Source organism: Papio anubis, chromosome 5, assembly GCF_008728515.1.
Source record: "Papio anubis isolate 15944 chromosome 5, Panubis1.0, whole genome shotgun sequence".
NCBI classification, from domain to species: Eukaryota; Metazoa; Chordata; class Mammalia; order Primates; family Cercopithecidae; genus Papio; species Papio anubis.
Window position 1 is genome coordinate 32,030,056 of NC_044980.1, and position 12,919 is coordinate 32,042,974.

Here is a 12,919-nt window from a genome sequence, read left to right on the forward strand (position 1 = left end):
AGACATTTTTACTAATGGGAGAGAGGACACAAATGCTAGGCAGACAGGCAGAAGTTGCAGCATCTAGTCTTCTTTGCACTCATAGCACCAGCACTCTAGTAGGTATCAACAGTTGTTAAATATAAACGAATGGATCTCTACTGTTCTTTCGTTATGCTCCACATTCAGAGCATGAAGAGATCATGGGGCTGTTGAAGATGGAGAAGACCTCAAAGGGGAGGCTGAACTCACATAAGCTTGAGATAGAGGCAGATGTGGGGAAGGAGGAGGGGACTTGTCCAAAAGGGACCGTTGGCAAAGGTGGGCACACTTGAAATTCTTGACCTGGTTAACAGGTACAGTTTTCTTGACTTCTGTAATAGGCTTTCCAAATTCCCCAACTGGGGAAGGGCTTTCCCCTCTGAGCCATGCCAGGAAAGTCATGGCATGATTCTTGTTAGTGCCCCTTCTGCCCACCTCTGCCATGGCTAACAGCCCTCAAGTCTAACTTGTTAACCCTTTGGATTGCTCATCTTATTCCTGACATGAGTCAGTCATGTGGTGTTTTGGCTCACGCATCTGGGGTTATCTTTTCAGGTTAACATGTTTGTTGAAGGATTCCACGATGCCATCCTCCTCTACGTCTTGGCTCTACATGAAGTACTCAGAGCTGGTTACAGCAAAAAGGATGGAGGGAAAATTATACAGCAGACTTGGAACAGAACATTTGAAGGTAGGGATTCCATCTATAAGGCAATGACATGGGGCCAATTGAGCTGCTGATTTTCTGGTTCTAGTTTTTACAGTTGCAGCTGTGAGGCCTTTCCAGCTTCTTGCTTTTCTCAGCTGTAAAGCGGCCCATCTCATAGGCTTGTTGTGCCAATTAAATGAGTTAATACATGTGAAAGTGCTTTGAAAAAGCCCCACTGAAAGAGGAAAGGCCTTGTCTCCTGATTATTTAGGTAACAGCTCTATGCTTCTTAATATTGCATTGAACACAAGCCTCATGCATGACAGGACAATCAGTTTGTGAAGAGTTTTGTGATGATTTTAAAACCAGTATTAATCCCAGATATACATTCATGTGTTCAGACTATGTTGGTTTTTTGTGAAACGCAGAAAACATTAACTGTCACAGTTAAACCTGGTGGTTTGAGATGATTAGCAGGTCCAGTCGAGCCCTGTGTTTTTTTGGTTTTTGTTTTTCGTTTTTTTTGAGATGGAGTTTTTGCTCTTATTGCTCAGGCTGGAGTTCAGTGGCACGATCTCGGCTCACTGCAACCTCCGCCTACTAGTTTTAAATGGTTCTCCTGCCTCAGCGTCCTGAGTAGCTGGGTTTACAGGCACCCACCACCACACCTGGATAATTTTTGTATTTTTTAGTAGAGACAGGGTTTTACCATGTTGGCCAGGTTGATCTCAAACTCCTGACCTCAGGTGATCCACTCGCCTTGGCCTCCCCAGCTGTCTTAATAACAGGGAAGTATAGGAAAACAACAAAAAATGGCCCATAATCTCATCTCAAGCAACCTCTGTTGGCACTGAAAAATAGTACAAGATAAGACTATGCTTGGCTAGGAAATTTAAACAGTACAAAAATGTGCAAATTGAGAGGTGAAATCTTTCCTTCCCAACCTAGTCCCCTCTCCCCACTGTGAATCACTATTAACGATTTCCTATGATTCTGTCTACAAATATTTTAAGTCTTCTGCCAGCACATATGCATTTGTATATCTTATCTTAAAATTTGCATGAAAGGGGTCATAGTATGAATGCTATTTTTCATCTTAGGTGTTTTACTTGTATGTCAAGTTAAAGAATTTTCCATATGAGAACTCACTGATCCAACACATTTTTAAATGACAGTTACATATTTTTCTACTGTATGGCTGTACAGGAATTTCTTTAACCAATCTCCTATTGATGGACACTTGTAAAGTTGTTTACAATTTTTGCTATTATGCAATATGCTGTCACAAGCCTCTTGCACATCTTGAAGAATTTTTGTGAGTCCTTCCAACAGGGAACATTCCTACTTGTGGGATTTCTGGGTCCAAAAGTATGTTGGTGCTTTTTAAAGTGCATTAGAAATTGCCAAAAAGCTTCCAGAAAGTTCTGCTAATCTATATTCTTGCTAACAGTGTATTTAAGAGTGCTAGTTTCCTCTCACCTCGCCAACACTCAAAGAAAATGAACATGAAACTCAATATGGAAGTGACCTCACTACTGGAGCCTTGCAGATATCAACTCTATATTCATTTATTCATTCAACAAAGGTTCATTGAGCACCTACTATGTACCAGGTGCTGTTCAAGGTGCTGAGGATTCAGCAGTGAACTAAAGACATTTCATGCAATCAGTTGAGCTTACATGCCAGTGGGGGGAACAGGCAACAAACAATGAATACAGTATACCTTTCAGAGCTATAAAATAAGGTAGGATAGGGAGCTAGAAAATGCCAGGCAAGGAGGAGTGGGACTGCTAGTTTAGAGTGGTCAGGGAAGGTCTCTGTGAGAGTGAAGTTGAGTAGAGACCCAAGGGAAGTGAGGGAAGCTCTGTAGCTGTTTAGGAGAGAGCATTCCAGAGGGAGTGGTAAACGTGGAGATCCTGAGTGCATGTGGGAGACTATGGAGTGTCCCCAGAGAGAGCAAGATGGCTAATGTGGCTGACACCAAGTGTGACAGGCAGTGTGATAGGTGCCAAAGCCCGAGAGGTAATGGGGCCAGATCATGCGGACCTGCAAGCCTTGCTGAGGTCTTTGGGCTCCACCTGGGTGAGACAGAAAGTCACCCGAGGCTTTTGAGTGACACGATCTGCCTTGTGTGTTAAAAGGGGTCCTTATGGCTGCTATGTGGGAAATAAAGTAGATACGCTTATGGGTATCACTTGACAACCGGGTACATAAAGTACAAATCGCTGAACCAGGGTTCAGTGCATCCTAGCCACTAACTAGTAACCTTGTCCTCTGAGCTTCTCTTTCTTCACCTGTGTGATAAGGAGGTTGGTCTAGTTAATGACTGACAAGAGCTCTTTCAGTTTTACATAGTGCTTGCTCTTCCTTTGAGCCCTGTAATGCACTGGGGTATGCCTATATCTATTTGTAATCACACTAGTGACATTTTTCAATGGCAGGAGCAAATACTGCCAAGTTTAGATTTGGGGCACATTTCTTTTTCAGTTGGGACTTCTGTGCCTCGGTTTGTCCTCAGTTCTTAGAAAGGGCAGGACAGGACAGTAGGGAGAGGTTGAGCTCCATCTAGAGTTGTCTGGGCAGTTTCTATGGTGGCAACTGGTAGATTTCATTTCTCTCTAGTGGATGCCATGTCTTACTCAGAACCGGAGTGACATCTCCCTTAGCATTAGACAGATTGTAGTTCATGGGTGAGTACACATCTGGGATTATCTTATTTTACCTCTGACTGCTTCAGTTGAGGAGCTGGAATCCAACAGGATAATTCCAGGGGCATATTAGGACAGAGCCAAATTTCCCAGAAGTTTTGCACAATACACTGAGAACCTGGCATCTGTGGACACGACCTTGGTCGGCCACATCCCATTCTTAGCTATTACTCACCACGTGGTGTGGTCATTTGTTCTTGGTCTTCTGACAGAGGGACAGGAGCCAGAGTTGGGGGATGCTGGAGGGCGCCACTGAGGGAGGGTGTGAAGGGGAGGGTAGGTGCCCATGATAGCTGGAATGTATTTTGGTTAGAGCCAGGGCATGGGCTCAGTTTTCCCATAGGCTATCTTGATGTCTGTATTCTAAGGCCAGGTCTACACAGGCAATTTGAAATGAGTCCTGAAACAATCAACTGTGCAGTTCAGTCTACAATTAGAATCTCATTTGGTCAAATGTAAAGATAATTGAGGCCAAGGTAAGTTTTTGGCTTGAATTGCTTGGAGAGCCCATTTTATTTGCTAAACAATGGTCCATCTGAGGGTAGGCCTAAAAAGAACTCTAAGGTATCTGTATGAAGAAAAACCCAAACCTTCCTAAAATTAAAAACAATTTTAACTTTATTGGTCACCATTCGGTGACCATTAAGTTGTCAAGGGAAAAATACTCTGGCTGTGATTTGACAAATTTGGCTTTTATTGCCATGAAACCTGTGATCAACTCTCATTTCAATAAATGGCCTGGGAAGAAGCTGGATTTCCTCTGTGTGAGAGGTCAGAGTGACAAGGTAAATAGGACTGTGGCTTAAACTTTGAGCTCCACTACAGCCAAATAGAAATGGGGTGGAAAGTCTCATTACTTATGTACAGGAAAATTCTGCTGTAAGCCTGACAATCTCACCTTATGTACGATACTCTCAGGTGAAGTCTCACTTTGCTAATTGGCCACCCTGAGGATTCTCACCCCATTTCTTGGCAGAATTGCAATAGCTTAAAGGTACAATAGGTCTTAAATTACTAGGGCCACCTCATCTTATAAAATGCTCTGCAAAATACTTAGCAGGACACAACATCACAAACACCTCTCAACAGAATGACAAATGGTTTTGGATGGCCAAAAGCTATATATTTTAAGCCTATTTATCACTTAAGAGTTTTATAGGCTCTCAAGGATACACAAGTTTATGGTAGGTGTACCCTTTGTAACCAGTCTATATTAAGAAGACAAAAAAAATCAAAGTGAATGGTAGCTTCCATTCTGTTTCTGGTAAAGTAGACCAAAGTCTGGAAAAATCAGTGGGCCTTCAAACCACAACCCAAAGGACAGTAAACCTAAATACCTGCCCTCTCCAAGCCACACTAGAGGATGGAACTTTCCCTTGGGATCCTTTTTCCCAGACATTCATTTTACTAGAGGAGTCAGTACTTCCAGAGAGAACCAAATCAGAGAACCAAATCAATAGAAAGGCCAATTAAGAATGACACCAAACTCTCCCCAGCTGAAAAGGAAAGAACTTTAGTTAATTAAAATGGGGCTGAGGTATGCAATCTCTTATTCAGTGAATGAGAATTATGACACAGACATATTTAATATCAGCCAATAACATGTATTTGTTTTATTGATTAGCTGCTCTGAGCCACCATTATAGGCCAAAGCAAGTGGATACCCAAGGCCCTCCCTTCTGTGGCCACCCGGTTCCAGCCTTATATGTCACTGACTCCCTTTTTCCACATGGGCCATCTTCCCAGAAATCTCACAATTCCTCTGGTCTCTTTGGGCCTCTGTGCCTTGGTAGACACATCTAGGCCAGCCTTTCAGCCTCTCTCCCACTTCTTGGTTACTGCTTGCCCAATCTCAGACTTCCTCCAACATCCCTATGAAATTCCTGCTCTTTCACTGAGTCCTCCCTGATTCTCCAGCTTGATGTGCTGGCTCCTCCTCTGAGTGATGTGGGCGCAGTCAGGTCTTCTCTACCAAGAGTAATTATAAAATAAATAGTAGTAATAACAGTGATAGTAATCATGACAGTAGATGAAAACAATTAACTTCCCTTAAATGTGCTGAAAGTGCTTTATTTGTTTTATGTCATTTAATCTTCTCCACAGCCTCTATTATGCCCATTTTACAGTTGTGGAGACTGAGGCTTAGAGGGCTAAGTTCCTTGTCCAAAGTCATGGAGCTATATAAATGTAAAAACTGGTATTTGAATGCAAGTGGTTAGATTCTGGTGTGAACAAGCTAAATCCCCGGTCCAGCCTGCCCCTCTCTAGAGCAGAGAATGTGTTCAATTCATCTTTGCCTCAGCTGCAGCACTAATTCAGTACTAAGCGTCCAGAGAATGTTTGGATAAACAATCAGCGAAGAACTCAACCGGGATAAAGAAGAATAGCTTTTCTTAGCTATTGGCTCTGGTGACCCACAAAGCAGGCCCGCTGCTCTCCTGTGTATTAAAGCAGCCTGGAAAAAAGCACATTCACTGAGTCCTGGCCCTGGAATGATTTTTCTTTTATAATGTTCATCCAATGATAACGCAAACCCATGGCAAATCTATAAATGTACCCTACCTCCACTTCTAACTCTGCAATTAAAAAAAAATTAATACAAAACTCTGGGATAAGCACGCTGCTTTCAGGATTAGCCTTAATCTTTTTTTCAAACATATTCCCCAAAGAAGATCATTTATTTCTTTTTCTTTTCATTTTTAAATGGAGAAATGTTAAGAATTTAGGAATGCAGACGCAGATGAAATTACAATGTCTTTCCAAAATGCCAACAAAAATGCTCAGAGTCTGATGAGATTCCCTGTGGCATGAGTTTGTTTAAAAAATCCTGCCAATTCATTCTCTTGTTTTTGTTGGCAGACAGAGGTATTTTAAGTAACCAACGTTGAGTTCTTCGCTTCTGGTCCTGTAGGTATCGCCGGGCAGGTGTCCATAGATGCCAATGGAGACCGATATGGGGATTTCTCTGTGATTGCCATGACTGATGTGGAGGCGGGCACCCAGGAGGTGAGCACGCGAGACCTCTGCACCAGTTGCTCCTTCTGCTTGTGGGGACTCTGAGGAATGCATTTGTTCTGGTGGCCAAAGAGCTGTCTCCAATGCAGCTTCCAAATAAAAATGAGTTGAAAAACCTCAACTTTTGATTGAGGGTATCAAGGAAGACTTCAGGAAATGGTTTCATGTTTATTCTAAGTGAGGAAATCCTACCCTTCAAGTGGCGAAGAATCACACCTTAGTCTTATGGATGAGGGTGTTGGGGTGAAATCAGTAAAGTGAAACTAAGTTTCCTCCCTTAAGATTTGAGTTTTCTGGCGGAGTGGGAGGGTGGGTGGTTGCAAACTCAATGTGTGTTCACGTTTCCAAAGATGATGTAGTTTCAGGATAACATCGTGAAGAGAAAAGAGTGTCCCAGACACAAAGATGAGTCTTCTGTGCTTGGGAGTGTGAACTCTGCCTCAGTTTCCTCATCTGTAACATGGAAATCATCATGTCTTCCTGGCTGATGTCACATGATTATTGTTATGGGGACAGATGAAACGAAACCTAGAAAAGTACTATCTACATTTTAAATTACAAATATACATATACAATTATACAAATATGCAGTGCTTCAGCAAAGAATGCCACTTCCTCGGTTTCCTTGATCGCTGGCTCCCAGGGTCATCGCTCTGGTGCCCTTCATGGGACCTGGCATATGGGACTTGCTGTTTTCCTCTTTGTATGTATCAGGTTGGTGCAAAAGTAATGCGGCTTTTGCCATTATTTTTAATTATTTAGTTTTAATGGCCAAAACCTCAATTACTTTTGCACCAACCTAATAGATGCCTGGCTCTTGTGGGAAGTTCTGAAGCAGCAGGAGTCACCCTCGCTATGTTTAATGAATGATTTTTTTGCCCACTGAGTGGTCTGTGTCTCATCTGTATTCCTGGTTCCTCCCTGGGAAAGGTGGGTAGCGACAGTTCATCAGAGTCCATTGTGAGGTTGCAGGGGTGAAGGTGTATAAAGCCGTTGGCAAGTGCCCAGTACACGCCAGCGATTGTTATATTTTGGTGGCGATCTAGGCTTCCTCTAGACCTGACATGGCCTGTGAGAACCTGCTGCACCTCGGTCAGGAGAAGGGGAGGAGATGTCCCCAGCCACTCGGGAGCCATATGCTTGTTTTCAGACAAAAGAGCAATGACTCCCGAGAACCTGGGTGGGAAGGCACTTCTAGAGTGGGGCTTGGGGAACCGATCAAACAATTGTTTTAACCAGAAACTGAGGAATAACCATGGAATCAAACCATAACAGAATAGCGATTTTCCAGGGGCCAGAGGAGCCAACTAAGAGAAAGAGAATTCAGCCTGGAAATGGGGGTGCACATAGGGTGGATTCATCAGAGAGGAGAGTGCAACTCTTGAAGGAAGTCTGGCAACCGGAAGCGGTCAAACAGGAGGTTCCTGAAAGACGCTCTTTCATTATATGTTGAACGATTGAGGGCTGTGAGGCTGGGTACCTGTCATACGCTTAAATCGGGTATACAGGGGACCCTGGCTGTCCTTCACATGTCCCTGAAAGTAACTTGGGCCTTATAATTGGCTGACGGGGTGGGCTGCTCTGGGACAGGTGGGTGGGACAGTGCCCTGTCCGATGAACAAAGCAAAAGCCAGGAATTCCAGGATTATTCCTTTCCACTAGGTGGTAGTGACTGAAGAATCCTAGGGGCAGCGCTGACAGGGCTGGGCCTTCAGTGAGGGCAGGGCCCCGGGGCACCACTCTCACCACTTCCCACCTCCTTCTGCTCTGGCACGACCGCTCTTAATGCCCTCTTGAGAGCACCATTAGCGACTTCAAATCTTGACTTACAAAGTCCCCAGAACACACAATGACCATCAGTGTGGACAACCGAGGAACCTGCCCAATGTACCGCGCTTTTCTGAAGCACTTACTGTCCTTGCCCTGGAGACGGTGATTTGATGAAATGCCCAGAGGCAGCCAGTTTAGATCAGGCTGTGCATTTTGGGGAATAGCTGTGGAAGACTGCGAGCTTTGTGCCTCCTTTGACCTTTCGGTTTGTCTATTTGTTTTTTGCCTCTATATAGGTTATTGGTGATTACTTTGGAAAAGAAGGTCGTTTTGAAATGCGGCCGAACGTCAAATATCCTTGGGGCCCTTTAAAACTGAGAATAGATGAAAACCGAATTGTAGAGCACACAAACAGCTCTCCCTGCAAATCATGTAAGTCTAGAGACTTAATTTGCTATGTATGTCATCACCTCTAACCTCAGCGTAATGTAAGTTTAAAACCCAAGTGTTTCTAGGGCTTACATTTTGGAAGTTTACATTTCTTTCTCTGATGTGGTAAAACATCAGAGGCAACAGTTCACAAACTGGCATCTTGCCTTTAGCAGAGGCGTTCAGGTCTTGTTTCCCTTCCAGCCTTCTCTTCCACAATGGTAGAAACCATTGTGGTTTCTCCCTATTTTTACATCTCTTACTATAACCTTACTATAATCTCTTGGCTAGGTCATGTTTCCACTTTTAGAGAAAATCAAAATATCAATTAGTAAATATCACTTGCTTATTCATCTCTCATAGCAAGTCTCGTTCTGATTTTCCAAGTTTGTGGTTACTTTCTAGCTCCTCAGAACCAAAGAGATAACATCCCTTAAACATCTGAACATTTACACATTTGCAAATAAGTGTAAGATGTATTACTTATGAGCAGCTTTGTATAGAAGTAGAGAAGCAAGTGGATGTCCTCATAAGTAGCTTACAAATAGGAAAGTTGTTAGAAATCATTGTTTTAGGGAATAAGGTAGTGAGGGAGAACAAAGTGAATATAGGTCTTTCAGGAGGCCAGTTGATCATTTTAGGCTAATATATGTGTGCTTTTGAAGGCATCTTTTAAACTGTTAGGTATTTATGTCTATGCAATAATTACGGGAAGGAATTAAGGAGGAAGTGTGTTAAGAACACACTGGGGAGATTGGGCCTGTATTTGAAATCTCACTGTTGTTACTTGCTGGTTTTGTGACCCTAGGAGTGTTCCTTCAGCTTTTTAAGCAGTTTTCCAATGTGTAAAGAGAAAGAAAAATGCCCAAAGCTTAGGACTGTTTTGAGGATTACACAAGATGACGCATCGAAGACTGCATACTAAACTCTAGATACAAGCTAGCTATTTATCATTTTTCTATAACTGGGACACCACTGAACTTGATTGTTTCAAAGTGTTATCCACATTTTCACAAAGCTATGTAGGACATTTTGACATGAAACTTTGGCTTTGGTGAGAGAACATCTAAAAACAGAACATTGACTCAATGAATTTTTCATCAAATCCTCTAGCACTTTGAAGTGTCACCATCCATCTGTGAAAAATAAGAAGCCCTGGGTCAGTGCCCTGGTCCATCTGGTTGTCTTCTTTGACTTTATTTATTTATTTATTTATTTTTGAGATGGAGTCTTGCTCTGTCACCCAGGCTGGTGTGCAGTGGTGCAATCTCGGCACGTTGCAATCTCCACCTTCCGGGTTCAAGTGATTCTCCTGCCTCAGCCTCCTGAGTAGCTGGGATTACAGGTGCCTGCCACCACACTCAGCTAATTTTTGTATTTTTAGTAGAGATGGGGTTTCACCATGTTGACCAGGCTGGTTTCTAACTCCTGACCTCAGGTGATCCACCCACCTTGGCCTCCCAATTCTTTGACTTTAAACTCAAAAGAGAGTGGCTATATCTGAATTCTTCACTTCCAGTTTTCCTCTGATTCTTGAATTTTCTTCTGTTCTCATTGTGTCCACACTCTTAATAGTGTGCTTGTTTATCTAGCACTTTCTCAAATGGTTCTTAAGCTTTGCACTAGGCAAAAACAAACCAAAACATAAAACAAAAAACAAGTGTACTGTCCCTTAGAAAATATTCCTGAAAAAGGAAAAGTTGCCTCCAGTGGGAAATCGAGGGACATCTTGCAATGAATGAAACTCGAGGAATTTCTAACTGTATCTCAAAATGAACCCTGGTTATCTATGCTTCTTTTTCAAGCAGGTGGCCTAGAAGAATCGGCAGTGACAGGAATTGTTGTGGGGGCCTTACTAGGAGCTGGCTTGCTAATGGCCTTCTACTTTTTCAGGTGAGGACCATTTGTAAAGGTACAATTCACTCTCTTCTACTGTCTTTGTCATTTGTTTTTGCTAGATTCTCTTTGTAACTTGTCCACATCCTCCTTTCACCCAGGAAGCACAGTGGTTAAAAAATCTCAGCCATTCTTTTGGTGTGACTCTAGGTTTGGTGGTCAGTGGTTTAGCATACTGGGTGCTGGGGTCATGGGTTTCAGTTACATCTCACTGTGGGACAGAGAGCTGCTGCTGCCCTTTGATCACAGATTTTTATTTTTTATTTTTTATTTTTTTGAGACGGAGTCTCACTTGTTCTGTTACCCAGGCTGGAGTGCAGTGGCACGATCTCTGTTCACTGCAACCTCCACCTCCTGGGTTCAAGCAATTCTCCTGCCTCAGCCTCACGAGTAGCTGGGACTACAGGTGCAGGCCACCTTGGCTGGCTAATTTTTTGTAGTTTTAGTGGAGACGGGGTTTCACCATGTTACTAGGCTGGTCTTGAACTCCTGACCTCAAGTGATTCGTCCACCTTGACCTCCCAAAGTGCTGGGATTACAGGTGTGAGCCACTGTGTCCAACCCTTTGATCACAGATATTCTGACAAGAATTCCTACCACCCACCAAGTGAAGCAGTTGGGGAGGGAATCTGGATAAAGGGGGAAATAAACTTCTCCCTTCTCAGGCTTTCTCCAATTCAGAATTAGGTGCCGGGGCTCACCTTAAAGAGGAGGAGGGAGCTTTGCGTAGCCCATGCTCTCAGGCTGATCTGTGCTCAGTATCTGGAGAGCCCACATGCTCATCTGCCACTGTGGTTAAGCTCCAAGGCTTGCAAAATTGTAGTAATGTATGTGTGTTCAAGGTACCGATCGTTCTGCCCCGTAAGGGTGGTCCATTCCTTTGTAATCTTTGGTGGTTGAGTTTGTGGTTTTTTCGTAAGTCATTAGAGCGAGGTTTCTTTATTTCTGCATGGGATTGTAACTAGGCGTATGTGACCCTTTGTGGGAACATTGTATTCCTGTTCCTTTGGCCACAGTACCCGTAATTTGATTTTTATCTAGGGCATATCCTGGGAGTCAGGGAGAACTTCTGTAGCCGAATAGACAAGACCTAACCCCCAAGGCACCCAGGGAAGAAGGGGAAGGCTTGTTCTGTGATATTTGGAAAAGCATGCCAATTTTCTCTCTTGAATAAGGGCATCACGCCTGGGGCCACACTACTTTAATCTCTGACCAGGGTTTCATATTCTGTCACTTCTCATTTATCAACTCAAACCCAGATGTCCCTTGAGGGCACTCTTTGTAAGAGAAACCGTGGTATTTTGTAGCAAGTTTTATTACGACATTCACTTTCCCTTTACCCAGGAAGAAATACAGAATAACCATTGAGAGGCGAAACCAGCAAGAAGAAAGTAACCTTGGAAAACATCGGGAATTACGGGAAGATTCCATCAGATCCCATTTTTCAGTGGCTTAAAAGAAGCCCCCTGCTTTTTTTTTTTTTTCTGCCTGAGATTCTTTAAGGAGATAGATGGGATGAAAGACATCAGTGAAACAGAAGGGGCGTTCTTGAAGAATTCATTATTTTAAGCAGTTAGTCATTTCATTTTAAAATTTCTTTAGAAGCTCAGGAACTATTGTTAATCACCATCTGCCTCCAGGCCTTTCATCTCATGACAAACAAATGTAATAATGATATCATGTCACTCTGTTAAATGTTCATACTGTTTCAAGGGCATATGATTAGATTTATGTTTTTAAAATCTGATGTCTCCATATCTTGATGGCTTCTGGCAGCATTTCACACAAGGATGTAAAATGTGGTTTTCTTAAATGAAATGTTTCGTAGCTAGAATAAAATCATTTTTACAAGTAGAACATTCTTGGAAAGAATTTAACACCCAATAAGGGGAAAATGTAATGAAAAATCTCAAGGTTGGTAATATAGCCTGACTCCCTCTAGAGCTGGAGGACAGGTTTGTGGTTGAGGACTTCCGTGTCTGACGTCTACATTCAGGTTCTGACTTCATATCTTGAAAAAGGATTTCCTCCCTTTTTCAGTGTCTCATAAATGCTACTCTGGATTGTTGTAAATATTAGTGAGATGGGAGGATTTACAGAAGAAAAGCAAGTCTAAAATGTTTCCTTTTTGATGTAAAAAAAAAAAAAAGTCCCATTTCACACTAACATTTTATTTTACAAGTATTTTAATCTTATATTTTGGCATTAGAAAAATTTATCTTTTTTTTTTTTTCATTTTGAAGGTTAAATGTTGCTTACATTTTAAAAGCATGGGTGAAGTGTACAACAAACCAATAATGATAAAAAATGCTTCTCTTTTTCTCCCCGTTTCCCTCTTTCCCTTGGGCACAGCCAAATGCTAATTTCTGCTTTAATTACAGAGATGTGGAAATGTATTCAGATTTCAAACTCTACAGGAATATATCAAAAT

The 12,919-nt window shown here is 42.5% G+C and overlaps 1 protein-coding gene across 4 annotated transcripts in view; it reads left to right on the top strand.

The window, feature by feature from the left end:
* The window catches only part of NPR3 (natriuretic peptide receptor 3), an 82,370-nt gene extending 69,719 nt beyond the window's left edge, over positions 1–12,651 (top strand). For 2 of the 4 annotated variants that reach the window (XM_009208228.4, XM_003899546.4), the window contains exons 4-8: positions 577–712; positions 6,290–6,384; positions 8,460–8,595; positions 10,401–10,485; positions 11,833–12,651. In XM_009208228.4, coding sequence (XP_009206492.1) covers positions 577–712; positions 6,290–6,384; positions 8,460–8,595; positions 10,401–10,485; positions 11,833–11,944 — 564 coding nt within the window. In that variant the 3' untranslated portion in view covers positions 11,945–12,651. Of the gene's footprint in view, positions 1–576; positions 713–6,289; positions 6,385–8,459; positions 8,596–10,397; positions 10,486–11,832 lie in introns of all 4 variants that reach the window. The other 2 variants (XM_031666101.1, XM_009208227.4) reach the window with 1 other exon arrangement.
* The last annotated feature ends 268 nt before the right edge of the window (positions 12,652–12,919 follow it).